This window comes from Vulpes lagopus, chromosome 8, assembly GCF_018345385.1.
Source record: "Vulpes lagopus strain Blue_001 chromosome 8, ASM1834538v1, whole genome shotgun sequence".
NCBI classification, from domain to species: Eukaryota; Metazoa; Chordata; class Mammalia; order Carnivora; family Canidae; genus Vulpes; species Vulpes lagopus.
In genome coordinates this window covers 114,605,125-114,618,302 of record NC_054831.1, presented here as the reverse complement: position 1 = coordinate 114,618,302, position 13,178 = coordinate 114,605,125, and the positions used below count along the sequence as shown (strand labels likewise).

The following is a 13,178-nucleotide window of genomic DNA, read 5'->3' as shown; positions in this document are numbered from 1 at the left end:
TAAGGCACCTGGCAATAGGCCATTGGTAGCTTTCAGCTATAAGAAAAGAGTCGGAGAACAATACTCTCTGGTTGCCCCTTTTACCCCAAAACCCAGTCAGGATCCACCTGCAGGCCACTCCAGTCTTCACCTACCGGCTTTTCTCAAAGCTTTTCAAACCTCAAATTGGAGGAAACCAAGATTGATTACTCAGGAAACACAATTTTCAGGTCTCTATGCCCAACAGAATGAGGAAATCATGCTCGCACCTCCAAGAGAAAAGCACGAGGGCTCCTCCGAGGGGCTCTGGTCCCTATGTATCCTGACCGGCAGTGATAGAGGAGGCAGGCAAGAGCAAGGAGGGCTGCACTAATGAAACCGTAGTCCTGATGGGAAAAGGCGTGACCAGAGTGCCACATAACTGACCCTCGGTTTGCTTGGTGATGCTGAGATTTCAGAGCTATGTATGTATACATTGGGGGGAAACATTTATTATTGAAATACCTATAGAAGAGAGAAAAAAATCTTGTTATTGCAATTTTGGGATACCTTATCTGTCCCTCTTCCTTCCCCCTGAAGCTGATGGTGGATGATGTGACTTTGGGTCACCCCTGGGTTTCACAGCTGCCTCTCCACCCCATCTGGGCACCTGGGCCACTCAAGCCTCAAGGCCAGACCAACCGGATGGCTGCCCAGCCTCTCTCTGGCCTGGGCCCAAGGCCTGGAAACGATGTCCCAGAGGCCCAGCAGCCAGGCGATGCCACCAGGGCATGATTGGTCCTCTCCCAGAACTCTGCCCCTCAAAGAACCCAAGAAAGGAGGGTAGGCCAGCTTCAATGGGTCCCTCCCAAAGTAGGGGAACAACTTCCACCAAGTTTATAAGAATTCAAGGGTCAAAGTCACTCCCCTGGAAGAAGCAAAGAAAAAGTCCAGTCCAAATGATATGAGGTTTATGGGTCCAGCACCAGTCCTCTGTCCATCCTGGCAGGTGCACTGCCTCCCAGGTATTATCAGCTACCTCCTGGAGAAGGAGGGAGGGCACACCCAGTAAGCCAATACCTCCCTGTGTGACCTTGGACCAGTCCTACCTCACTGAAGAGCCCAGCCCCCGTCCAGGCTTTCACACTGCCTGGGGGGCTCCTGAACAGGCTGACAGGGCGGGAGGAGAGAGGTAGGCAGAGCTCAGAATCTGCAACACCCTTTCACAGAGGCTCTACGTTTATTGGCTTTATACACTAGCTATGTTGAGAATAAGGGTTTGAGAGTAAAGTTAGAAGGTGCTGAGCAGGGCAGCCCCAGTGGCACAGCAGTTTAGTGCCGCCTGCAGCCCAGGGTGTGATCCTGGAGACCCTGGATCGAGTCCCACGTCGGGCTCTCTACACGGAGCCTGCTTCTCCCTCCGCCTGTGTCTCTGCCTCTCATTCTCTCTCTGTGTCTCTGAATAAATACATAAAATCTAAAAACAAAAATTCCTTAAAAAAAAAAAAAGGTGCTGAGCAAGGTGATCTTTAAGGAACCTGCTTCCTTAAATGATGGGGCACCTGGGTGGCTCAGTGGTTGAGCGTTTGCCTTTGGTTCAGAGTGTGATCCCAGGGTCCTGAGATCAAGTCCTGCATTCAGGCTCCCCACAGGAAGCCCGTTTCTCCTTCTACCTATGTCTCTTCTCTCTGTGTGTCTCTCATGAATAAATAAATAAAATATTTAAAATAAAATAAAATAAAACTTTGACTGAGATGGTTAGATCCCATCAAGAGCAAAGTGAATGGACTTAACCACTGATACGGCAAACTGGCATTGATTCAACTATTGAACTCCTCCATATTTGCCTGCATATCACTCCTTCTTCCAACAGAAGATATTCATCCGTGTTTCCTGGTACCATCCTGGGAGCCTTCTCCCCAGTTCTCAGTGTCAATGGTCTGTATGGAGGTCCTCCCGACTCCCACCACCCCAAGCCTAGCTAATACGCATGTCTGTCTCCCCACTGCCTCAGTGATGATTTGGGGGCTAAGCCTTGGTCGTGGCTGCTCCATGAGTAGTCAAACTTAGGAATTCTGTCCTGCCGACTGGAAAGAGGCTGCTGTTTCTCTGTGGCTAGAGGGTGGAAGCCTGGAGATGGCACCTCTGCCTCTGAACACCTAGTGATGGGGTTTATAAAGACAGCCCTGGGGCATGTCTTCAGAGGGTCGTGCTTGAAGTCAGCCTTGGTTCTCAGTTTCCTGAGCCATGAATCTGCTTTTCTTGGCTCATCAGCTAGAGTTCAGTATGCAGATAGCATGTTAATTGAGGACCTACTATGTGCTGGGCAACCCAAAGGATCATGGCAACTTCGCTTTGCATCTAGATTATACAGTTCTTGTTAGTAGAGACTCTCTGTCTCTCTCTGTCTCTGTCTCTGTCTCTCTCTCTCTCTCTCTCACACACACACACACACACACACACATACACACACACACACAGCCCCAGGCTCACAGCAGGTATGGTATCACAACTTACTGGCATGACATGTGTCTTCTGGAAACTTCCAGGCTGAAATGGATGACAGCAGGCTAGACTCAGAAATATACATGCAACCAGCCTGAAGGCCATCTTGGGGTTTGCCTTTTCCTCCCAGGACCTTGTGGTCCCACTAGGTGTACATTCTGGCCCTCATAACAGGAAGCCAGTGGAAGGCTTGGCTGCTGCCAGGGAAGGAGAACAAACCAAGATCCAGACTGGGCCAGTCCCAGACCAGTCTCCTTCAGGCTCCCAAGGCTTCTCCAGGGCCCCCTCATTGAGGCTCATCCCAGGGGGTCACAGACACCTTCCCTGTGTCGGGCACCACACCTGAATTCCACCCCCCAGACACAAAAGAATCCACCCTTTGGCACAATGATTCAGAAACTCACTGAGGTATAGTCATGCAAGCTGGGTGGGAAAGCAGGAAAGGATCCTCTCCACTTTGGAGAGCCCTCGGGAACCTCAGAACACACGTATGGACACTCTGTTTCCCATGGAAACCAAGTGAGATATGGATTATTCCCATCTCAACCCCTGCCTTCTATATTGTTAGATTTGGTGTCCAATTTTTGGAGAGACCCACAATGCGATAGCAGCATTCAGTCTATATAACCAAGTCAAGGGGGACACATTCTATAAACCTGTGGGTTGCATGGGAGGTGAATAATTACACAAGCATCTGAAAAACAACTCCCCTTCACATGACCACCAGGAGTCAGGGCACAGCTGCCCGAGACCAGAGAGAATCACGGATCCACGCAGCCCGCCGGCTTCCCAGGCACCTTCTAATGGGCAACTCAGAGGGCAGGGAGCAGGCAATTTAGGGAAGGTTCTGATCTCACCACAGGCCAGGCAGACCCAGACTGGCCAGTTCCTCACCCTGCCCATCCGCTTTCCTCCAAAATGGCAGCACGGTAGCAGGGCAGCACACACAGTTAGCTTCTTCTTAGAGAGCTGTGGGGCATGACATCTCTGTACATGTCAGCATCTTTTATTTATTTTTTGAGAAAGAGAGAGAGAGCATGACAGCGTGCACAAGCACGGGTGGAGGGAGGAGGTAGAGGGAGAGAGAGAATGTCCAGTAGACTCCCAGCTCAGCGTGGAGCCCAACTCAGGGCTTGATCTCATGACCCTGAGATCACAACCTGAGCTGAAACCTAGAGTTGGATGCTTAGCAGACTGAGCCACCCAGGTGCCCTTGGAAGCATCTTTTAGGCACCGGGGAAGCCAGCTATTTAAAGGCCACCTAGGGCACTTTGTCATCTTACAAGTCAGAGAATGCTTTTGTGAAGCGAATACCCTCTCCACTGAGTTACCCTTTATTTAAATAAACAGTTCCTACCTCCCCAGCACCCAGAAGGGTCCCTCCATATACATAGCACATACTCAATACTTGTTCAATGAGTAATCATCTCTTCTTCTGTAATTCCCCCTCCTTCTGATGATTCATTAATTGAAGATCTACTATGTCCAGGCATGGTTCATGGAGTCTTTATTCTTACAACCTCATACCTAAGAGCCATGGCCTTGCCACTGTGGGCCTTACTGCTGACAGCTCTTACCTCACAAAGGCTGTGGCCCCCTTGGGAACAAGATCAGCAAACTTTTCTTGAGCACCTACCACATGTTCTGTCTATAGGCCAAGGCAATCTGGAGACAGAGAGAACAGGATCCCAAACCTTGGCATCAAGGATACATGTCCTCACCACACAAGGGGTTACTAAACGTCTTTGCCAACCTGGCAGGTTAATAATAGTAGGTAGTTTCTTGTGGCTTAAATTTACAGTTCTTGGCACACCTGGGTGGCTCTGTCCCTGTTAAGCATCCAGCTCTCAATTTGGGCTCAGGTCATAATTTCATAGTTGTGAGACTGAGCCCTGCGTGGGGCTCCAGGCTGACCTGGAAGTCTGCTTAGGATTCTCTATCCCTCTCCCTCTGCCCTCACCCCTACCCCCTTGGGGAACTAGCTCTCACACATGCTCTCTCTCAAATAAATAAATAAATCTTAAAAAAATCATAGTTCTCCTCTTCTTACTCTTCTCCTATTCCCACTCTTCCTAACTGTGTAAGATCTCACTGGTGTATCTTTTCCTGGTTCCACTTCTGTCCTTTGTGCACGAGAGATATTCAAAGTCTCTGAAGACCAGCATGGCACCAGCTATTCTGAACAGGTCCTGACCTCAGGCAGCCCAGACTTCATCCTGCTTTCCTGTTGATTTATTGGTTATTTTCTTAGTGTTGGTAGGAGCTCCTTTACACATTAAGGAAAAATATCTTTTGCCTGCAATATGTGTCTTTGGTTTGATTTACTGTGGTTTTGGCAATGCAGAAATGTTTTATTTTTATGTGGTTGAATATTTTGTCTTTTGTTTTATGGCTTCTGGGTTTATGGTTATATTTAGAAAAGGCTTCCCCACTCTGATCGTATCATATTTTTTTAAAACCCACTTATGTTTTCCCTTAGTGTCTTCAAGTTTTCTTTTTCTGTTTAGATTTCTGATCCATTTGGGATTTGCTCTGGCTTTAGGAGGACAGGGATCCAATTTCCTTTCTCCAGGATGGTTACCACATCACCCCAACCCCAGTTACTGAGTGATCCATCGATCCTCCACAGATATGCAATGACACCTCTCTCATACACTGAATTTCCAGCTCTATTTCACGTCCCTTTCTGCTCCTTCCCGTGCCACTCATCTGTTCCACACCACTTAGATTCCTACAGCTTCAGGATGTGTTTTAAAATCTGGTCTGGGGATCCCTGGGTGGCTCAGTGGTTGAGCGTCTACCTTTGGCCCAGTGCATGACCCCAGAATCCCAGGATCGAGTCCCACATCGGGCTCCCTGCATGGAGCCTGCTTCTCCCTCTGCCCGTGTCTCTGTCTCTCTCTCTGTCTCTCATGAATAAATAAAATCTTAAAAATAAATAAATAAAATAAAATAAAACAAAACAAAATAAAATCTGGTCTGGTTACCCAGCCTTTCCCATCGCTCCTCTTGTTCAGAACTGTCCTTCGTCTCGCCACATGCCCATCTTTCCTTATGAACTTTAGAATCAACTCGTCCATGTCTAAACAAATCCCAATGTTACTTTCAGGGGGTAACATGAAGTTAACAGGTTCGTTCAGGGGAAACTGACCTATTTACGATACCGAGTCTTTCTACCCAAGGAAAAGGTTTGCTTTCTCATTTGGTGAGGTCTCTTTTGTGTCCCTCCATAGCTGAGTGTGCTGGTTTGTTTGTCCTCTCCAACCATTTCACTGTTGCTTCCTGGGTCTGTTCCCTGGTCTTTCTACATTCTGTGACTCCCGTGAGCAGGCTCCTTCCTTGCTCTGTGTTTTCTAGCTGGATGCTGTTTGCATGCAGGAAAGCTTTTGACGTGGGGGGTATTAATTGTGCTCAGGCCCCCAGGCCTTTTGCACTGCGAGACGCCGGCTGACACCAAGGCACAGTGCACCCTCCCCATGGGCAGAAGGCACTCGCGCCCTGCACCTGTGCACTTGGCAGCACACTGCCCAGCGGCTGGCCCGGGCCAGCTCTGCTTTGCCCAAATGGAACCAGGACGAGGGGCGCCCCGAGCAATAGGCAGGGAGGGGCCCCACCCATGCTGTCAGAGGGAGAAAGGGCCTGAGCCGGCACACAAAGGCAGGATCCCGCCAGCCAGCGGACAGGAACGAGGCTGGCAAAGGTGCCAGCCTTCACGGAGCCCCAGCCCTGTAATTAGGACCCACAGGTCACTCTGGCCACAGCTGAACAAACCAGGGTGTAATTAACTTTCCACCCGGCTTTTTACACAGCAGCATTTCACCTTCGCCAGAAAAGGCGGGTCTGCCTTTCCGAAGGGGCTGGGGAAATACTCCTCGGTCCCAGTCCTCAGGAAGTGGGGGGCAGCTGAAGGGGGAGCAGCAAAATTAACCCACAGGGAGCACATTTTTTTGCTGTTGCTATTTGAACAAATCCCTCTCCATCTCCATCTTTTTTTTTTTTTTTTTTTTTTTTTTTAAGTTGAGCATTCAAAAAAGCCACGTCTGTCTGGAATTTAGTTGGAAATGGTTCACTGTCCCCAGTCCATGTTCTCAGGGTGAGCTGTTCGGATCTTAAATCTTAGCTCAAGCTCTGTAACCTCCAGCAAGATCCCCTACCTCTCTGAATCTCAGCTGTCTCATGTGTAAAATGGGGATGAATGGTGAAAAGTAGGACCACCCTGCTGGGACCATCAGGAAGACTAGGTGGGATCATTCCTTCATCCAACAAGCACATATGGAAGCACCACTGCATGCCAGGCAACTGGGCTAGGACATAACAGAGAACAAAACAGACATGGCTCTTGGCCTCATGAAGCTCAACAATAGTGGGGAGACCGGAGATAAACACATGAAAAACTATTGCAGGGGGCACCCGGTGGCTCAGTAAGTTAAGCAGCTGCCTTCGGCTCAGGTCATGATCCCAGGGTCCTGGGATGGAGCCCTGCGTCATGCTTCCAACTCAATGGCTGAGTCTGCTTCTCCCTCTCCCTCTGCCCCTCCCCACTGTTCATTCACTCACTCTCTCTCTCTCTCTCTCTAATAAATAAATAAAACCTTAAAAAAAAAAAAAAACACTATTGCAGAATAACCGCAGCATCAGACTCATGTCGTGCACTGTGTTGGGGATGGAGCTGCTGGCAGAGCGATCAGGGAGGCTTCGCCCACAGGGGAGCCCTGGGGGGCAGCGGGACCCCGTGTGCTTCAAGGATGCCTCTCTGCGCCCAGTGAGGAGCCTGGTCTGCGTCAGAGATCAGGGAATGGCGCCTGTTGAAAGAAACCAATGCTTGGTTCCACCCTGATCCTTTTTTTTTTTTTTTAAGATTTATTTATTTATTCAGAGAGAGAGGGAGAGAGAGAGAGAGAGAGGCAGAGACACAGGCAGAGGAAGAAGCAGGCTCCATGCAGGAAGCCCGATGTGGGACTCGATCCCAGGTCTCCAGGATCACACCCCAGGCTGCAGGCGGTGCTAAACCGCTGCGCTACCAGGGCTGCCCCCACCCTGATCCTGAAGACAATTTCTCTTCTACGGAGAAGAGTGCCTGGCCAGGCCCAGAGTTAGAAACCTCAGTCTTTCTAAAGAGACCCCATCTGTCTCTCCCTACCTACGAAGAGAACCAAAACCACACCAATGGTGCCTTTGTCGAAGAGGTTAGGGATTTCCAAAAGCCATCGGGTGCTCTGGCCCCAGGGACCTGCCATGTTCCAGGACTGGCACAGCGCACACCCCTGCTGACAGCCCCTTCCTGACACGAGGAGGAGCGTCCCTACAAAAGTCGGATCTAGAACATTACAAGAGCATGGATCCAGCACCCAAATGTCCTCGGGCAGTCAGCTTCATTAATTTAAGCCAAAGCGCAGTCAGTGTAAATCACAGAGTATCCTTAGAAGGTAGTATTCGTAGGAGAAAGCAGTAAAACACTCCACCTGAATCCACACGGAAGGTCCACAGCTGACCTGCTTCAGTGAGCACATAAAATATTGGAATCAGCCCCTGGGTAAATCAAACCTCTCATACCTGCTTCCACGGTGCCCCAGGAAGTTTCCAGAGATACATTCTAAAGCAACTGAAGTCCTCAGGGCTTCTGGAAGATGATGAAAAACATCCCCTGCAACCGTTTATAAGGTCCACACATGCTCGGCCAACACCTCACAAACCAGGTCAATGTAAACTTTAGCCCACTCCCCGTGCGGACAGCATTCAACTTAGGAAAGCCTGAAGCAATGGAAACATTCTATCATCGGTTCAGACAGCCACCAAATGCTCTGGCCGTTTCCTTGTCCGGTGCCCACGGATGATGCTCCATGAGGAACAGACAGGCCCATCACAGACACCAAGGCAGCTTTTGTCCACTCTTGCTGTAGAAATCCTAATCTCCTGGCGGACCGATCTAAATTTCATATTTTTGTAGCACGTGGACACAGTACCAGCCACCCAAGCTTTATCTGCTTGAGTGCTGCTGTATTAAAAAAAAGAAGGATCTTCCTCTCCCCTACCCAAAAAAGGGATTAATGGAAAAGTGGAGAAGATCATGTCGCAGCCTGGGAACCGTTCAGAACATGTGCAGTGAACAAATGCAGAGTATAGAATGGCATGTGCCCCCGATGCCAAGCCCGTACACATGTGTCACTCTGTGGGCCGCGTGTGGAAGAGAACAAGGAGGAATCAGCTATTGGGGGTGTGAGCATCCACAGAGCGGATGGCTCTCGGCTGATCTCATTTTGTGTCAATGTTTGATGCCCTGTTGGTTTAAGGCCAACAGTTTGTCCTCAGACACAAATGAGAGACAGGGGAGCAAAAAGTCGAGGAGAAAGAGGAGGGACAGAGAGAAAGAGGTCTGGGTTCTGAAGTCCGCGCTTGGACAAGACTCTCCTGGCCCCAGCAGAGCCACTCCTGTGAAGGGGCAATGACGAAGGTGCCTTCTCAAGCTCCGGAATCTGCAAGTGAGGGTTCTCAGGTGCAGGGTTCCCGGGACTTGCCTTCCCTCTGAATGCCACCAATGCCATCCTGGCAGGAAGTCTCCCCCGCCTCTGCTTTTGTGGGGAGCTTCCCACCACCTCAGAAAATCTCCGATCCTCAGCTACTCTTCCAGAGTCTGATGGAACGAGGCGCTGCCCCCACCCCCACCCCAACGGCCACAGAAACACACAGAAAGAGCCAAGAGGTCACCCTGCTGAGGCAGTTTTAGAAAAGAACCCCATTCAAGATGGGCCCCCCAACACACCCCACCTCCCCGGGACACACCTGCTTGGCCAAGGGTGTGCAGTCTCCACATTCCGGCAGTGACGGCCCCCAGCAGGGGACGAGTGGGAGACGAGTGTTGTTCACACCCAAGGCCTAATTCCCATTCCAGGAAGAGCGGACAGCGGGATTGACAGGTGGCGCTGCCCTTAGGCCCCAAATTCTCAAAAGCAGAGAGGGCCCGCCTTCCCTCCAAACAAGACTTGTTTGTTCCCTCAGAAACATCTGCTGAGCACCCAGAGCCCGCCCAGCCTCAGCAGAGCGGGGCCCTCTCTGAAATGGTCTTTGTCGGGCTGTTGAGAGCCTACCTTTCCCTCCAGGAGGACACTGGCCACACTGCCCGCCTGCATTGTCCCTCGTACAGTGGCCGGACGACGGTGAGCATCCAGCAGCCCCCAGAGCCTGGCCCTGGCGACCCACTGTTGCCTTTTTGCGCCAGGTCCAAGTTTTTTAAAGCAGAAGCCAATTTGCACACATCTTATGCTAAAACCCAATCTATAAAAGACTTTTTAATGTGGACAGCTCCAACCGGAGTGGGTATCAGTGCCCCCTCAGTCAGACAGGCCACAACACCCTCCCCAACAGTTCCAGAAACCTCTCTGGGGACCCAGTGGGGAAACCACTGCAGATCAGAGAGCGTGCAGGCGGCCTAGGTAGGGACCTGCTTTGAATGATACGCACACAATTCCCAGTGGTTTATCTTGTCACTGGGTAATCCTCAGAACCTAAGACCTGGGGGGAAATCGCTCCTCACATATTTCTTCCATGTCAGGGAGACTCTCCCAGACTGGGTCACACCTTCACTGGGCGGTAATGAATTTCTCAGGGATGCTATTAGGCAAGGTCATTTCCCATACTCTTTTAAGGAATCTCTGACTCCCTTCCGATGCTCCAGGGCTGAGGGATCCCTGGCTCCCACGTCCCCATGGAGGTCGTTAGCGGGGTCCTGTTAGGAAGCAGGCAGGAGTATCGGTGGCTGAAGACCCTGCAGACAGAGCTCCCTTGATGTCAGCCAGGCTGAGGCTATGGAGAGAAGAGACAGCCACTGGGAAAAGAATCCTGCCCAGGACCAAAGCACAATTAGCTACTCCTTCCAGCACAGAACCCTGCTACACAGCCTCAGAGCCTCACGTTGGCCCTACTCCACCTAGAAACACCACCATTCTCAAAAGTGTGAAGAGAGACAGCGTATCTCCTCGGTTCTAAAGAATTGAGTAGGGCTGGGCCTGAGGCCTCCCTCCAAGAGCCACAGAGACTCAACGTGGCGTCACTTCACGGGAGTCCTGAGGGGCACTGCGTTAATGCGAACTGAGCCCCACGTGTTCTTTTACACTTAGAAAATAAAGAGAATCACTTTTAATTAGAAGATCCATTCATTGATTGTTTTCCAAGTCGGGGACAATATTTCATTCCCGCCGTATCGTTAAGACTCCACCTCAGTTCTGGGCTAAATTAAGAAGCACACAGGCCATCTCTTGCTTTTTCAAGCAGGATGAGAGTCCTAGAGAGGTCCTGGCTCAGCCACCAAACCCTGGGTGACCTCAGTCCATCACCATCCCCCCTCCTGCCCCAGTATCTCCTCCTCAGGAAATGAGGGCACTGAAAAGCCAACCACATATGTCTCTTCCAATTCTGATTCTCAGCTTCTAAGTTGGCTGTTGCCTCTGCCTGTGGTTGAAATACCACAAATTCCCAATAACTGGGGTTTGGTTTGCTGAGCCCCCCAAAAGTCCAAAACTGTAAAGAGTCCTATTGGGTCCACTATTTTTGGTTATCTGTTTTCTCCAGAGGTTGAAAACCGGGGATTTGGTCTAAACAGGGCTGTGCAGGTACAGATGTCACCAGAGGGAAACTCATAGTTCCCCAAACACTTGGCTTTCAAGCTTCTAAAAAAGCCATGAAAAGTAGAGGAGGCAAGAGTTTTGCATACTAAACTACTACTTCCAACCAGCCAAATTTCCCCCAAAAACCAGATGACAGGTTCCCTTTGGAATACTGGTCTCAGAGTTTAGCTCCTCTCCCTACAAATCGGCATCCAAAGTCTTGCATCAACAGCCACGGTGGTGAGAGATGTCAGGGACAGCTATGTAAGGAACACAGCTCTGGACTCCCTGCTCGGGGCCTGAAGATGTGTCAGCCCCCTGCTCCTGTGGCATCGCTGCCACAGCTCCAGGCAACACACACCCCCATTCTCCCACTCCATCCATCCCCTGTGACCCAGACACGCATGACTCATGATGTCTTAAATAGCTCCTGTAAAACCATGGGCTTGGCCACCTTCCCTGCGGCTGCCAAGACACTGGAAACAGGGCTACAGGTGGGTTTAGCGGAACAGCTCCCAGCCACCCCTCTCCTCCTCAGAGAAGCAGGAGACCAAGCACAGAGGTAGAACCAGGGCCGTCTCTGCATGCACGAGCTCTTGTTGGCCTTTCAAATTCTCCCCGTCCCATCCAGGCCCTGCCTCGGAGCCCACTCCTTCACGCACCTTTCCATACTTAAGCTACTTCACTTTGCACTAACAACCTCTTAGTCGCTGAGTTTCCAAAAGGCCTTCCAGAAATCCAAGGTGCAGACCCTACCCACTAAGAGCCCACATTCTGTAGACTGCAGTTTTGGGGAGGCAGCGACAGGGCCCCCTCACCGAATCCCTGCTTGCCAGAAAGCTGTTGCTTTTATTTTTAATTTTATTTAAAAGGCGGATACAGGGTACCCAAGACACCACAATAAAATGACATTAACTGTAAAATTACATTATTAATTCTTTAATCTCACTTGAGGCTTCAAGCTGTTGCTATGTCCAATTATCCGTATAACCACCTGTCAGAATCCCGGTGCTATTTAGCATTACCTCCAGGACAGCGGTGAGCCCGGTGGTCCGTCAGGTCTGCCAGACACTCGAAGTCCTGCTGACAGTGATCGCAGGTGTAAATTGACTCATCCTCCATGTCTTCATCGTCCTCATTTCTCTCCTCTTGACTTGTCACGCTGTTCCTGTCTTCCAGCGCACGGCTGGTTTTCCGATCACACTCCGGCTCTCCTTCCAGGCCTCCTGCCAACAGGAAGAATACAGTCCATGTCAGCTGACGGGGTCTTGGGAAAGGGTTTTAAAAGAATCTCCCAGCATTTATTAAGATACATTTAATTACTCTACCTCCCAGGGTCCATTATTCTTGACACCTCTCAGTATATTAATATATGGGGGTTTTTTGTAGCATGCGGTGCCATAATTCTCAACTAGATTCTTTAATTCTTGGTGCAAATCTTCTCGGGGGATTTCCTGTCATCTTCCCTCTGAGCATGGATGCTGGGGGTCGTGACCCATCACGGAGGTGAAAATGCCTTAGCATTTTGTCTCCTGAAAACCCAATTCTCTTACGCACTTCTCCAGAGCCTCTTCCTAATGCATCTAAACTTTTAGTTTTCCCCAAAGCCTTGCAATTTAAGGGCAAGGGAGATCTCTTAGCCGAGTTCACCTTCCACACAGCATGCCTCCCAATGTGGTGATATTGGCTCTGTTCTTTGCAAACATGTCCTGATTCTGGAACCAAGGAAGCCCATGTGTTTGTAAGACCACGGAGAGTCAAATCACAAGCTAAAATGCATCTGAGTCCCCACTCATGCCCTGGGATCAGCCCAGACAGTGAGAGCCAGCTTTGGAATCATTCAACCAACTTCTGTAAAATAAATCACCTATTCTGCGCTTAGCACTATGCAGACACGTGGCTAAGCGGCACAGCAAAGTTGACTTAATGATCATGATAGCGATGCCCTGTGATTCATGTAGTGTTCCACACTTTCTCAAAGCCCCGATTACATATGCACAGCCCCATTCCCTCGGCTTTCACTTTCTAGTGCTAAAAGGGGGCTCAGGCAATCATGTGCTCCTGCCCCTGTCCACAGAGAGGGACACCTTTGTTATTTCCATTTCATAGGTAAGG

The 13,178-nt window shown here is 50.1% G+C and overlaps 1 protein-coding gene across 6 annotated transcripts in view; it reads right to left on the bottom strand.

The window, feature by feature from the left end:
* The window catches only part of ZNF423 (zinc finger protein 423), a 344,771-nt gene that overhangs the window by 209,629 nt on the left and 121,964 nt on the right, over positions 1-13,178 (bottom strand). For all 6 annotated transcript variants that reach the window (XM_041766234.1, XM_041766233.1, XM_041766235.1 and 3 more), the window contains one exon: positions 12,089-12,289. In XM_041766234.1, the coding sequence (XP_041622168.1) occupies positions 12,089-12,289 (201 nt within the window). The remainder of the gene's footprint in view (positions 1-12,088; positions 12,290-13,178) is intronic.